This window comes from Pinus tabuliformis, chromosome 1_1, assembly GCF_031772625.1.
Source record: "Pinus tabuliformis cultivar Carrire ecotype Pingquan chromosome 1_1, CPIR1, whole genome shotgun sequence".
Taxonomy (NCBI): Eukaryota; Viridiplantae; Streptophyta; class Pinopsida; order Pinales; family Pinaceae; genus Pinus; species Pinus tabuliformis.
In genome coordinates, this window is record NC_142297.1 from 449,167,636 (window position 1) to 449,183,997 (window position 16,362).

Consider the following 16,362-nt stretch of genomic DNA (forward strand, 5'->3'; position numbering starts at 1 on the left):
TTTCTTAATCGTAGCCTTATTTAATTGTTAGTAATCAATACATAGCCTCCAAATGTCATCATTCTTCTTTGCAAATAATATAGGTTCTCATGAGAGTGATATGTGGGGTTTGGTAGATCGCATCCCTTTTAGTTGTAGTTGATATATACATATTTATTTATTTATGTTTTCTATGTGGTTAATGGTCCCTAGCGATTGAGACTATTATGTTCATAGAATATTTTTATGACACAATTCTACTTGGAAGGATTACTTCTTGAGAGCTCCAGCATGAAGCTTGACCCCAAGAGCGTCGAAAAAATTGAATCTATGACCTCTCAATAGCATAGGTGCTTTAATGACAGGGACTCTACGAACTAAGCTAATTAATAATTATTCTTATTTGAGAAAAAAATAAATAACAAACATATAAAAAACTGCTTAAATTAAATTAATAAATATAATATTAAAAATAAATATATATTTAAATACATAAATTTGAAATAAATAAATAAATATATGTGTGATTTATAAATTATAAAACACACTTTCTTGACTTATAAAGTAAGACAAATTATGGCCATGTGGCGACGCTACATTCCCATATTTTTAATTATAAAAATAAAGTATTAAAGAATATCAGCTAATTTATTAGCTTCTTTAGATAAAATATACCATGATAATCTTAAAATAATGATTATACTTTCATAGCTATTATATTTCATAATTTTTTATAAATTAATTCTTAAGTATATAAAATATTTCAATATTTATCATAACCCTATAGATATATATATATTTTATATATAGAATTTATATTTATATATATAAATATATATATAATTTTTATATAAAACTAAAAATAAAATTATTTTTAAAATGTGAAATTTATATAAATACAAATAATATTATTAATAACTTGTAAATTAATTTAATATTTACTAATTACTAATCGTAATAAAAAATATGAGATATTAACCCATTTTCATGTTTTGTATTCAAAATGATATTTACATTAAACAATATAATTCAATTCAATTGCATACTTAATAAATTCATAATTAAAATAAATTTATCTGAAAAACTAATATATGTTTACATGTATTCATAAAATCTTTTTTAATCCTTTTTAATTTTTGGGGTAATTTTCTTTTATAAATAAATAGATATGAACTTGATTATTTTATATGGATGTTAATATTTACCTCTCAAGTACTTTAATAGCCACTAAACTAGGTATCGTACAAAAAGAACAAGTATTTGCTTGATGTGATAGAGCTGGATGGTAATTACGATTCCAATAAGTAAGAAGGAATCATGATTGGTGCTTTATTACGCAGTCAGGTATGAGCTTAAAACTAGACATTTGCTGGATGTGATACAGCTTTATGGTAATTATGATTACCAATGATAAGGCAGAAGGAATCATGGTTGGCGTTGTCTTTTCCGGACACAATTTTCTTTTTGTTTTAAATTTATTGTTGCTTGGAATTTGGTTTTTTTTTTCCAAAAGTTTCGCTATATTAATGTTTATATTCTAGTTGGAATCTGATTTTTTGTTCTTTTAAATGTATTGTTGTTTGGAATTTTTTTTTTTTTTCAAAAGTTTCACTTATTAAGGTTTATATTTTTTAGGATGGAAATGGATTAGTATTAACCATTTTTTTTTTAATTTTAAATTTAACAATTTTACAATTAGATTTCCCAAAATTTTAACTAAATTTTTACAAAAACCTATATTGAAATGATAACCAATTTTTTACAAAAACCATATTAAAATTTACACCATTTTCTGAACAAAAGTATAGCCCTCCATCATGATTGGGCTATTTGAAAGTGAAAAAAGAACAATTCTGGTGATCAGAATGTATTAAATGAATCCAATTTGAGGGTTATGGTTGATATCAATTATTGAATTTATAATATAATAAAGATATTACAATTAAAATTCTGGTATTGGGTTGTAAGAGACAAAATCACAAATAATTGTATGTTATTTATCCATATCAGTAGTACATTATGGAAAAATTGTTGATATATGTTTCATCATATTATTCTATATGATGCTCAATGTTCTCATTTTATATGTCTCTCAGCTATATGTCATATCTGTTCTCAGCTGTGGTCACCAATGTCATGAGATCTTTTTTCTGTTATCCACAGAACATGATGTATATATTGCCTCAATATAATATATTGCTTTTCTTTCTGAAAAAAAAAGAGTATCACTGTAATTATATGATAACATTTCAAAATAACATGATTAATCAAAACATAAATTCGCAATACCTCTAATCATATATAGAGTATTATGATTTCTTCTACAAGATTGAAAGACCCTCGAAGATAAAAATATGAAAGCACTGAAAATAAAAGTAAAAATATTAATTCTTTTTACAAGTAGTTTTCTTTTATAAATAAATAGATATGAACTTGATTATTTTATATCGATGTCAATATTTACCTCTTAAGTACTTTAATACCCACTAAACTAGGTATTTGTTGATGCATACAAAAAGAACAAGTATTTGCTTGATGTGATAGAGCTGGATGGTAATTACGATTCCCAATAAGACAGAAGCAATCATGATTGGTGATTAAAATTAGGTATTTTGTTATATATACGAAAAGAACGACACATATTGGCTGTGGTGATACAGCTTTATGGTAATTATGATAAACAATAATCAGTCCATGGAATCATGGTTGGCGTTGTTTTTTCGTGGCACAATTTTACTCTCAAAGTTATTTTTTAATCTGAATTTTTTTGTTTTTAAAGTTATTGTTAGTTGGAATTTAGTATTTTTTCCAAAAATCTCATTATATTATTATTTATATTTTTTAGGATGGAAATACATTATCACTCTTAAAAGTTTTTGAAAACTCTAAATTCTGAAATTTGATAATTAAATTTTCCAAAAACATCTAATTCCGAAATCTGACAATAAAATTTCCCAAAATTTTAACTAGATTTTTGCAAAAACCATAAAGTTTAACCAGACTTTTACAAAATCCATATTAAAATTTACACTATTTTCGGAACAAAATTATAGCCCTCCATCATGATTTGGCTATTTGAAAGTGAAAAAAGAACAATTCACATGATCAGATGTATTAAATGAATTTAATTTAAATGTTATGTTGATATCAATTATTGATATTATAATATAATAAAATATATTACCATTAAAATTCTGGGAGTAGGAATCGTTTGTAAGAGACAAAACCACAAATAATCGTATGACATAAAGTATCACTGTAATAATATGATAACATTTCAAAATAACATGATTAATCAAAACATAAATTCGCACTACCTCTAATCATATATGGAATATTATGATTTCTTTTACAAGATTGAAAGACCCTCGAAAATAAAAATATGAAAGCACTGACTCATATATTATTGCAAGCACAAACTTTATTTTAACATAACACTTTTGAAATATCCAAACACGAAACTATATGGATAATACTGTGAACGCTAAAATATAGTGATTGGCTTCATAATACTATGAAATAGCATGTAGGGCTTTCTAATTTCATTGTCAGAGGCCTCTGTTGAGCATGCTCTCCAACCTTTTCATCGACTCCAATCTCTCAGCCGCCAATTTCTTCTTCGTTTTCTCAATGTAAACCTCTGCCTCTTTGTCTACAGTTGCGTCCTCAATTCTCTCAGAGCTCTTGACTGTCTCACCTGCCTCTGGTTTAGCACTCTCACTAACTTTAGCTGCATCACTAGCTTTACTTGAATCTGCTACATGGTTTTCCCCAACTTTAGCTGTGCGCTGCATGGGGGTATGGCCTGCAGAAGATTTCTTGCTAATATCCTCGTGACTAACTTGAGAGCCACACCCACCAAACAAGCGTGAAATTGCTTTACATACGCCAGATCTCTTATGTGGGTGTTGCTCAGGAGTCTCGGGGACTCGAACCCTGGGTCTTGTTGCCATTCCTGCACAGAGAAATATACAGATTTTCTTCGAATGGGAATATGTTTCTGTACCTTAGTGAGGTTATATATAGAGAAGTGACAGGTAGCTTAGTTGATAAGCAATTGAATTAAATAACAATTAAATTGATTGTGCAGCTAGTTGTACATTTTCATAATCCCCTTCACTGAACTTATCCTTCTTTTGAAGATCACGTGTTTGCGCTCCCTTCATGACGACATTTTAGACGTCATCATCTTAGTTTAGATAATATAAAAGGAAATAAAGCTAGGGTTAGAGAAAATTAAGTTACGTAAAGAATACTTTAGAAAGTCCGGGCCCTAACTTGTCCCGTGCAAAATTCCAAGTCAGTATCTTTTTCTCTATGGATATGCTCTATCAACCAAAACGAAAATATAAAGGAAAAAGTTGTGTGGGTGGGACAAAGTATCCACATATTTAGTGAAAAATGAGTCGCATTGTTGGAGACAAGTGCATAAAGTTGGAGAAACTAATTTAATTGAGAACAAGTTCACTATTAGTGTCTCTTCGCAGATCTCTCCAAGAATATAACTTTTCTTAAATTCAGGGTCGGTTTGTTTGGTTGTCTTAAAAATTAAGTATTTTAAATAAGTTATATATTTTTCACAACAACTTTTAATGGATTGAATTACATGTTAATTATATATTTTAAGATATTATAATTTTTATATATTGATTTAATATAAAATTATATTTAAAAAATAATAATAATTTATTGGTACTTTTATATGTTGTTTGATGATGTATTTATCACAATATAATATTTTTTTTAGTGAAATGTGAAAATATAAACTTAATATTTTACATATTTGAATTTAAATGGATTTTCTACAAATTTATATTTATTTTGTAATTTTCAATATATAGTAAATAAATGTGTCTATAAAGAAATGTGTTGTTTTTTAAATCAATTTTTTTAAAAGTATTGATGTTAAATTAAACAAAGTTGTTCATTAGAGATTACATGGGAGAATTTTTTGGCCGATTTGTTTCCAACCAACAAGTGTAGTTATTTAATATGACAAATTTATATTTAACTAGAAACTTATCTTTTTAAATATTAAGAAATTTTAATAAATAATTTTTGTTTTTCATATTTAAATTATTATTCAATGTATTAAAAAAAATGATATAACCACAATTTACATAAAGAATAGTATTGGATTGGCTCTTTTTAAGAACTTTTTTTGGGTTAAATTTGATAAACTAATATTTTGAATCAAATTGTATACACTTTTGTGTTTCCCATAAATAATTTATTTTTTTAGTTTAAATGCAACATAAGAAATACCTTTTTGAAAAAGAAAAATCTACTCTCTGTATACATATTTTTTAATATTTTTATTATATAGATTTTATGTTACTGATTTTCTTTATACACTTTATAAAATGTGAACAAATATAATATTACTTTTGGAATAATATAAACTAAAATATTATCACAACCACATTAATAAATGTGGTTGATAAATGCCTAGAGACCCATATCAAGTACATATATCAATTATCAGTAATATAATAATTAATGCTATTAAAATTCATAAATTCATTTACTATAATGGATTTTGAATATATTAAATTTTAAAAAATATAGCATGTGAAACATTATTGATGGACTTTTAAATCTATAAATATACAATTTTTTGATGTATGATATATTTCAAAAATTGATTAAAAAAAACTTATTTAATATCTTTACCTCATCTATTTTACTTATAATCAATTTAAAATATAATGCAATTCAAATTTTAAAAATAAAAATATATTTCAAAACATTAAACATAATTTTTAAATTTAATAATTCATTAATTATGGAGGAACTTATCATGGAACTTATTAATATAAAAAATGTACTTCATAAGTAATTTATTTCAATGTCAACTAATATGTACAATGAAAAGAAATATTTTTTTATGGTTAAAACATTTTTAAGCATTTCAAGTAATGTTATTATTTTGTATTTTGGCTATATTTTTTTGTAAATTTTATCTTTGAGATGCAATTTTTTTTTCAAATTTTGCATTTAAAAAAAAATACACAAGAAGAAATTATATCACTCTAAACACTTTTTATGTTTGTGATTGAAATAGAGAATTACTGATTTTTAAAGAAAAATCTTATAAGACGAGCTTGCAATTTGAAAATTTGTTATTGAATGATTACTAATTAATTTTAAAGAACATATTCATTAATGCTACTTCACCTAGTCATTAAGATGTTTAAATCTTGGAGAGATCGGCCGAAAGCTCTGCAGCCTAGGGTTTCTGATCAACCCTGCAACGGAGCAGTTTCAACATCTCTGACGCCACCCTCCGTTCACCCTCCTCACTGTAGCAGAAAACTGCCGACATAGTCAGATCGGCAATGGCGTACCCTCAGTGGGGGGGCTTCAAAGCCCTCCCCGTCATCCAAAAAGGAGCCGCCATTGAAGAACACGACAAAGCCAATGGGTCCAGAATATGAAGACTCGAATAATAGAGATACCCCTATGCAAGAGACGACAAAAGCCTCTGCAGAACAATCAGACAAAGGTAGTGAAGAACATGAAGAAAAGCAAGGGCAACAGATACTGCCCAAAATCACCTCAGCGACATGCAAACCCATAATAGCTGAAAGACCCAAAATCGAACTTCCCAGTCATATAATCAATGAACACATCCAGTTCATGAGGGACCATGCGCTAATCAGAAAATTTATTGGATTCTGGCTGACTGAAAAATCTCTACAAGGTTGATCTCTGCCAAAAGGAAACACAAGGGATAGGTCACCCTGCAGCTAGGGCCAAAAGGGTTTTTCACAACAATATTCATCTACATTGAAGATCAGAATATGGCCATGGATGAAGGTCCCTACTTCTTCAACTCAGTTGTTTTGTACTTAAGGTCCTGGGTAGAGATATTTAACCCTGACAAGGAGGACCTCAGCTGGGCACCAATATGGATAAGGATGTACTCACTCCCATCAGAATATTGGGACGAAGAATCGCTAAAAGACATTGGTAAAGGGCTGGGGGAGTTTATAAAATCGCTGAAGAAACGAAGCTACGTAGATACACATCATATGATCATATTTGTGTCTTCATGCACCTGGGTCAAGCACTCCCGGATTTGGTAAGTCTCTTCCATGATGACTATGAATGGATACAGCCTTTGGATTTTGAACATGTTCCCTTTCGTTGTCGTAAGTGTCATGCCTAGGGCCATCTGTTCTGAGATTGTCCTCTAAATGCCAACTCCCAAGCCGCTTACCCCTCAGACAAATCGGCCCAGGATGGCTTCACCAAAGTTGTCCATCGCAAGAGATCGCACAAAAGACCTACCACTGGGAAGAAGCCCCAGCAGAACGCAACCTCCATTCCCTCTACAAGCAACAGCTTTGAGGTTCTTGCCAAATCTTCTGAAGATAGTCCTCATATCTCTCAGCCAAACCTTTCGCTGATTATCTCGTCCTCATCCCATCCACCTTTTGGCTCCTCTCCCAAACCCCTGCCCCAAAAAGAGAATCCTAGAACTCCTGAGGTAGCCCGCAAGGATCCTGATCGAAAACTTAATGAGATGGATGTTGACGGACTCCCCGACCAACTTCCGCCCCTAGAACTCACCTCCGTAGAAAGCAGTCAAATGCAACACATTGATGAAGAACTGGAAAGCATATATTTGTGAGGACTTGACATCTTCGAGCTTTAGCAAGCTTGTAAAAGGAAAGACTACGACAAGATTCAAGAGTACCAACTCAGTACACTGGAAGTCATTATCTCAAGGGCTTACCGGCAACATCAACTGGGCATACAGCCAGGTAGTTAGTGGGATGGAAGCTTCCTTCCTAAAGACTCCAAAAAGATGTGGAAGAAATATGGATCTTCAACGAACTATTGCAATAGGGAAAATCCTGGTAGACTCGGGCATATATGCTAAGTTGACTAAGTACTACAAATCCACCACCAATAGTGAACCATGAAGCTCACCTCATGGAACATAAGAGGGCTCAACAACCCCGGGAAACTCAGCATGATAAAAAGCATGATAAAATGGGAGCAGTGCCAAATTTTCTTCTTGCAGGAAACGAAATGCAATAGCAACACTTTGGGCAACATTCTTTCCAGAGCATGGCCAGGGTATCACTCGGTAGCGGTGGATGCTTCGGGGGAATCTAGAGGATTGGCTATTGCTTGGAACACACAAGCTATAATGCTTTCAGATATTCATGCTTATCATCACATCATTCAGACTACTTTTCAAATAATTGGCACCAACATTCATGGTCATCTTACAAATGTTTACTTCCCACAGGAGATAGGAAAAAAAATTGCTCTTCTAGATACAATACAAGCGCTTAATCTCAATAGAAACCATCCACTGTGGATCATTGGCGGTGATTTCAATATGATCACCAAATTGGAGGAAAAGCGGGGAGGACGCACTAAGCTGGACCTGGAAAATAGCCACTTTAAAGAATTCATCCAAAATAATATGCTAATTGATCTACAATTTTGCAATGGAATGCACACATGGATCAATCACAAGGTAGACAAACATCAAACTGCTTCCAAACTAGACAGATATCTCATCTTCGACAACACAGTGCATCTGGGGGGCGACATCTTGGCATCAATTCTTCCATTTGCAGGCTCTAACCATTGGCCTATTTCTATCCAATGGCAAAGACCAGGAAACTTGATCAGGCGTCCATTCAGATTCGAAGCGTTCTGGCTCACACACTGCACTTTCAAAGACTTCATCAATTCCACTTGGAACAGTTTCCCTGTGCCTGAAGGTTCAAAAATGTTTCAGTTTCAAAAGAAACTCAAATTCCTTAAATCCCGAATCAAATAATGGAATCAAGAGATTTTCAGCAACATATTCCAGGCTCAACAAGATCTTAACAAAGAGATGAAAGGTCTCCACCAAAAAATTATAACAGAGGGCTACAAGGAAGGGATTCTGGAGCAAGAGAAGCACATTCACAATCAACTGGAGGAGAGAAGATGGCAGGAAGAAATCCTCTGGAAGAAAAAATCAAGGATTAGATGGCTGAAAGAAGGAGAAAGGAACACCAAATACTTCCACAGAACAACAATTCAGAGAAGAATGCACAACACCATCTCTTTCATTCAAAATCCAGGAGGGGAAAGAGTAGAAAACCATGTAGAGATCAAACAGGAGTTCATTAATCACTTACGGGAAGTCCATCAGGAACCCCAGATTGATAGAGAGCTTGCCATAGAAAGGATCACTCAAAACGTGTCGAAAATTGTCACAGAAGAACACAACCAACTCCTTCTGCGACTAGTCATGCCTCAGGAGGTGGATTTGGCCATGAAACAGCTCAAGGAGGGCAAAGCCCCTAGTCCGGATGGATTCACCACTACTTTCTTCCAGACCTTCTAGGACCTCATAAAAGAAGAGGTATGGCAAGTGGTGGAGGAGTCGTGGTCCTTTCATTTGCTTTTGCCCTCCCTAAACTTAACTTTCATCGCCCTGATATCGAAAGAAGAGAACATCAGTTCTCCAGATAAATTTTGACCAATTGTGCTTTGCAACGTCATTTACAAGGTGATATATAAAGTCATTTCCAAGAGGTTGAAGCCGCTACTTCCCTTGCTCATATTGCCTGAACAAGCTGGATACGTAGAAGGAAGACAAATCTTGGATGGCATCATTCTCACGCATGAAATCATACACTCCCTCAAGCATTCCAAACAAGCAAGTATGATTCTTAAGATTGACCTTTCCAAAGCCTTTGATAAGTTGAGTTGGTCTTACATTCAAGAAATGTTAACTACCTTTGGTTTCTCCCCAATGTGGACTCGCTCAATTCTAAGTTTAATCTCCTCTACTTTCTTTTCCATACTCATAAATGGAATTCCCTCTTGTCCTTTCAGTCCTTCCAGAGGTATTAGACAGGGGGACCCCCTCTCCCCTTTGCCATTTGTTCTGATGGCAGAAAGTTTGGGGTGCCATATCAAGCAAGCCCTCATATCCCAGCACCTCAAAGGATTATCCATTCACAACTCTCCAGCCATTACTCAACAACAGTTCGTTGATGACAACATGCTTTTTGGGTACCCCTCTATTCAGGAAGCTTCCATTTTCAAATCCCTTCTGAATGACTTCTCTAAAGCTTCAAGAATGAATGTAAACACGGCCAAATCACAAATTTTCTTCTATCACACTCCCCCTATCACTTAGTTCACCATTTCTCGTATCCTGGGCTTCTCCATAGCCTCCCTTCCTTCCAAATACCTTGGAGCCCCCCTCATAGACTATGCCATCAAGCACGCCTCTTGGCGTATGCTCCTAGAAAAGCTTGAATATCTCCTCTCCTTATGGACGCATAGAACCTTGAACATTGCCAGTAGATTAGTTCTCCTCAAATCCGTGCTTCAAGCAATCCCTCTCTACCTCTTCTCAATCCTGGCAACACCTAAACGCATCCTCAAAAAAATCAAAGCTCTACAGTGCAATTTTCTCTGGGGTGCATCAGGTACAAATCGCAAATGGGCCTTGGTAAAATGGACCACTGCCTGTAAGCCAAAAGAACAAGGGGGAATAGGGTTGTGAGGTCCCAGTCAAAGTAACGCAATCATGGGCACAAAAATATTGTGGCAATGGCTCTCTGATCCCACTAAGCCATGAGCAGTAATATGGATAGCGAAATATGCCAACCATAGACCATCGGAGGAGCTTATAATATTCATCCCAAATGATAAAGGATCACTAATATGGAATGCAGCGAAACAACATTATTTACTGATCCAACAACACTATTTTTGGGAAATAAAAAACGGCAGCACTTCGAGATTCTGGACGGATGCCTGGAATCAACTTCCAAAGCTTAGCGGCCTCCTTAGTCAACCTCCTAGCCAAGATTGGGAAGAGCAGCAAATGGTTTCCGTCTAGCAACAGTGGAATCCGGAGACAGAACAGGGATACAGACAATGGAAGCGGATTGACAGGCTGATCAGGAATGCAGATGACCAGACTAAGGGGGTCTTGGAAAGGGAGCTACTAAATCAGCGCATCAGATCTTCAAAAGGCAGGGATATATTAAGATGGGGATATACCCCCAGAGGCACATTTACCACCAAAGAGGCTTACAACATTGTGAGCAAAGACACAAAACCTCTGGATTCGATCTGGGATAGAATATGGACAAAGGTTACCTGGCCCAAAGTTTCTCTCTTCCTCTGGCTTGTCGGGCACAAGAAAATACTCGCATGGGACAATCTCAGGAAAAACAACTATCATGGGCCCTCTATGTGTCCCTATTGTAATTCTCAGGAGGAAACGCTACAACATCTCCTGGACTCTTGCACCCTTGCCAATCAAATGTGGGAGAATGCTAGCTTCCGATGTCCAAAAAACTGCATAGGATCCGAAGATATCATCAATTCCATTCGTCATTAGCCTCAACATCCATATAAAAGCAAGCTATTTAACCACCTATGGAGTTTGATTCCCGACCTCCTATGGACAATTTGGAAAGAATGGAACAAACGCATATTCAAAGATCAAAGCACTCCATCAAAAATCCTCTGGAGCAACTTCTGCATCAATCTTAAAGAGACCTTGGCACTCCAAACTTGGACCCCAGATGATTTCCCCTCCCATGCAAAAGAGAAAGCCATATGGGAAAACTGGAACATTGAAATCCCACAAAGTACTCATAATCTCAGACATCCAGAAGGCAACAACAAAAGCAAGCACCCATGGACCCCCCCTCTAAAGCACACTTTCAAACTCAACTTTGACGGGGCTTCAAAGGGCAACCTTCGGAAGTCTGGATTCAGAGGTATATTCAAAGATCATTAGGGCTTGCCCCTCCTAATATACTATGGAAACATTGGCTGGGACACCAAAAACTCGGTTGAACTAGAGGGACTCTGGCAAGGCCTCCTCCTATCTCAACGACATGGCTTTCAACCACTGGAAATCGAAGGTGACTCCCTATTACTCATCACCATGGTCAATCAAATTCTCAAAGGGGCTCATGCGCAGAAAATAGCCAACAGCTGGAGACTCGAAGACAGATTGAATGCAATTGAACGCTTGCGTCACACTAATCGGGTCATCATCTGCAACCATGTTAAACGGGCAAGCAACAAGGTCTCTGATCACTGGAGATCTCGACATAATTCAAAATCATGATCAAGAACATGAATGAAAAATTCTGGTCCAACAGGATGCAGATACCCTGGATGCAGGTGTTTAAACAGCTATCAATTTGTATGGGATAGAGGTGGCGTGAGGAGGCACGACACCTGCCCACCAAGTACAGCTTGATAAATCGGTTAATAAATGATGGCTCTTAGTATATGGTTTCCGTAGAGTTCACTTGCTCGCTGATAAACGGCTTTGATACTCTATCCCTGTCTGACACCCTGGTTTATGCGCCCGCACGCTTCGGCTCGACTCAGACCTCGGCTCCACTCACTGCTGTAGTTATGATGACTGTATCTCGAGGCCTGAAGGAGATTGATATTTTACGGCTCAGTTATGAGCTAGCGGGGGAGCAAACTTCGGCGATTCAATCGCATAATTCTCCAAAATCTGGACGGAGCTCTGATTTTGGCATTATTTATATGGGTCTTATCCTCACTTTAGCTTCTGGTGGTCTGAGCGGGGAGACGACTCTATATCCTAACTCTAGTCTTACGGTAAAGTTGCCTCCATCTTCCTTGTGGCTTTTATCTCCGGCACCAGGCCTGTGAATTGTCGTTTTCTTTTCTTCCGTTAGCCTGGTCTTTGCTGTCTCACTCTCCGCTGGCTTGGTCATTTTTGCCGCCCCGTCTCGCTCTCTTTCTACTGCTTCGGTCGTCCTGATGCCTTGCCGTCACCAACAAATGAGGTCTCGACGAGGTCAGCTCAGGCGGGTGCCTTCCAGCTCGTCGACCAAGTGGCCCTCCCCTTCAAGCGACTTCTCCGTGGGGCACTATCCTAGCACTTGAAGTGGAAGAGGACGTCCCTCATATGGCTCTATGCTCTTCACCTTCTGCAGCGCTCTGAACCGTCCAAAAATCACTGCACACATTTTAGTGGTCTTCCAGGAGGAAGGCCAAGAGGGAGAGCCTAGTTCTAATCGGGAGGTCCCAAGATCTATTTCTGTTCTGACTTCCAACATCTAGTTGGAGATTGGTAGAGAGTCTGTGCAGGTTCCTGAGGCTCCAGCTAGCAGCGCTCCGAATGTGATTATGGTGCAGACTGACCCGGGTCCATCCAATTCAGCAGCTGCTCCTGAAGGGGATATGCATGATACAGGTTGGTGCTGGATTATTGAAGAACCTCCTGATGTTTAGCTTGTTTTTTTGCTATCATGATAGCTTGACAGGTGACCCATACTATTGGGCATGTTTTTGTTCAGATGGTGATATGCAATTTCAGCTCCTTTTTGAATTTTGTAAACTCAATAAAAGGTTCAAGATTGAGCTCCCGGATCTGGGGCAGTCTCATTCCATGTTTATCTTGACACCTTTGCCTCTCTTCATGGCAATGTATCTGACTTCGGTCTTGCTATAATTTTATTCCCTTTATGTTAATAGATTAATCATAATTAGAAAAAAAAATGCTACTTCACCTAATTCTACACTAATTTTATACATTTGTATTTGAAAAGTAAAGAAATCTTCCATAGAGCACTCCTGAAAATCATTAACATCTAAACCACACTTAGTTACTAAATTTATAGTGGACATATAATTGATCTCGTGGATATTAATAAGCTCGTCAAACCTTGTGCTCCTCAAATGGTCAAACTTGGCCTAGTGATCTAATATCAAATGGCCAAACTTCTCATAGAGTTTTTCCATGTTATATTTTCCATTATTGGACACATGTGGAAACATTCACAACTTATAGCCCAGATTCTTCTAGAGTGAGGAGAAGATTGGAGTACAAAATTGGATCTTCCAACAAGTTGAGGGAGATCTTAATGCTACAATAGATGAAATTTAGGAAAATACGTTGTTATATATTTTTTTATATACATAAATGAATGTTATAAACAATAATGAGGAATTTATGATGGAGGAACTTATTAGAATTGGAATAATCTCAAATCCCTAGGAAATTGGTCGATGGGGAGCCACGTGGCATGAATCTAATTTTTTAAATCTATTAAAAGTAATGAACCATTTTACTAAGTAAAATTTGCTTATACAAAATGAATATTATAAATAATAATGAGGAACTTATCAAGGAGGAACTTATTAGAATTAGAATAATTTCAAATCCTTAAAAAATTGGTGGGCAGGAGTCACGTGGAACATATCTAAATTATTTTAAATTTATTAAAAGCCAATGCAACCTAAAAAAATCTGTAATACACTATAATCATTCATAAGAAATAAGACTAAGTGTATGTTGAGCACTTTCCCTTGGAAATCAATCTAAGCCCTCAATTAAAAAAAAGTGCACACACTTTCTTCCATCTAAAATCCATATATATAATCTACAACTAATAAAATCAACAACATGAAAACAAAATATTTTTTAATATAAAACTCAATAAGTAATCCATTAACATCAAGTTCATCCTATGATATGATAGAGATAAATAGATTCCATCTCATCAAATTGAATGTGAGAAACAAATAATATTATTATATATTTTTATATTAATAAAAAAATTTATATTAAGTTATATTTCATTTTATTTATAATATTTTTTTAGTTATTTATTTTTTCAAATTTTGTATGTGAATAATTTTTTAAAATTGTTTATATATATTTAAAATTATGTATATCAAACATTTTTAAATAAATACTAAACATAATTAATAAATCAATAATGGTCTTATGTAACATTCCAAATGAAAAAGAAGCTAAACTAATAACTTTATTCCGATATCTTTCTCAACAGATGGGTATTTTATTTTCATTCATGTTCTGTGTGTATTTTATTCTCATACATGGATGTACGGTAAATTCACGGTTGCTTATTTTCCCTTCATGATATCACTTCTTTATGTCACCATCCCACCATTTGCTCGGGGATTATGTATATTTAAATAATTATTTAAAAGGGGAAATAAACGTAGGTGCAGAGACCATTAAGTTACGTTAAGAATAATGAATAAAGGAGAAAAGTGGTGATTTATAAATTTGGGTGGTGGGTAAAGTACCCACATTCTTACTAGTGCCCACGTTATTAGTGGCACCCACCTGCCACCTTTTATATAAAAGGTTAATCACATTGTGGGATATTCGCATAAAGTAGGAGAAACGTCATGCTCTATTTTCCTAAAGTTCCCAACGATGTAATTTAAACTCATGATGAACATCAAACTCATTGTTGGCGTCTTTTCTTAAATCTCCCTGAGGATGTAACATGTTTTAATTGAAGATGGATTTGTTTGAAAGTCTCGAAAATGGTATAAGTAAAACATGAGATATTCTTCTAGAAATACAGTTCTCCATCGTTGTTTGTTGCTCTATCGTTGAATTATATGCTTATGCTTATCCTTGTTATATGCTTATGACCATATTTTTATAGTATTTTTATGCTTTTGTAAGTAATTTTTCTATTAAGAAGATGAATTATTAATTAAATCCATCGTTTTTATCCTTGAGAAATCATCTTCTCTATTATGTCAATCATCTTCTCTACTATTACCACTTATGAGATAGATGCATTAGCATATTTTTACTAAATGACACAATTTTAGAGATGAGAAGATGATATTGTTGAGAGGTAGATGAATTGGTATATTTAGTGCTATTTTTTACTAAATGACACATTTTTAGAGATGAGAAGATGATATTGTTGAGAGGTAGAAGCATTAGCATATTTTTACTAAATGACACAATTTTAGAGATGAGAAGAGGCTATTAGTGATTCAGAAATTTCAATTCAAACAAAGCTGGACCGAAATTAGCGGGACCTATTAGAAGAATGGGGTGACATTATTACAGACCTAACTAATACTTGGGGTAGTTGCACCTTATTTTTGCAAATTGTGCATGTTTACTGGTTCATCAAAACATTGTTGGCAAAGGACTTGGTGCTTCCACTGAATGGTAGCCCAAGAATCATAGAGGAGCTACAATCCATAGGGAATTACAGTTGATCCAGTGCCAAATTCAATGGAAAATGCCTGGTTGACCTACATAAAGAGTCAGATTCCATGCTTTCCACTAATAGAATAACTAGGAACTAGAACGAGGGACCCTACCCCAGTATATTCTTCTGATGAATAGACTCCCCTAAATGCATAATATATATTTTTTTGTTCTCTAGAGTAGGATGATAGACAGTAGACGTTATCAAGATAGTTTTGTTTATGTAGCTTTGAAAGACTCACTCAAACAATTTAAATTTTAGTCTAGTTATAACTTAACCATAGATAAAGACCATCTATAAATGCTCATAATATATTTATCTGTTGATCTTAAAAAAAATTAGAAAAATACCA

The 16,362-nt window shown here is 34.6% G+C and overlaps 1 protein-coding gene across 1 annotated transcript; it reads right to left on the minus strand.

Annotated features, from left to right (window-relative positions):
* Window positions 1–3,291: 3,291 nt before the first annotated feature.
* Window positions 3,292–3,985, minus strand: LOC149213668 (uncharacterized). The gene has a single exon (XM_089390786.1). It carries the CDS (start codon window positions 3,930–3,932, stop codon window positions 3,528–3,530), a length of 405 nt encoding a protein of 134 aa, XP_089246912.1. The 5' UTR covers window positions 3,933–3,985; the 3' UTR covers window positions 3,292–3,527.
* Window positions 3,986–16,362: the final 12,377 nt, after the last annotated feature.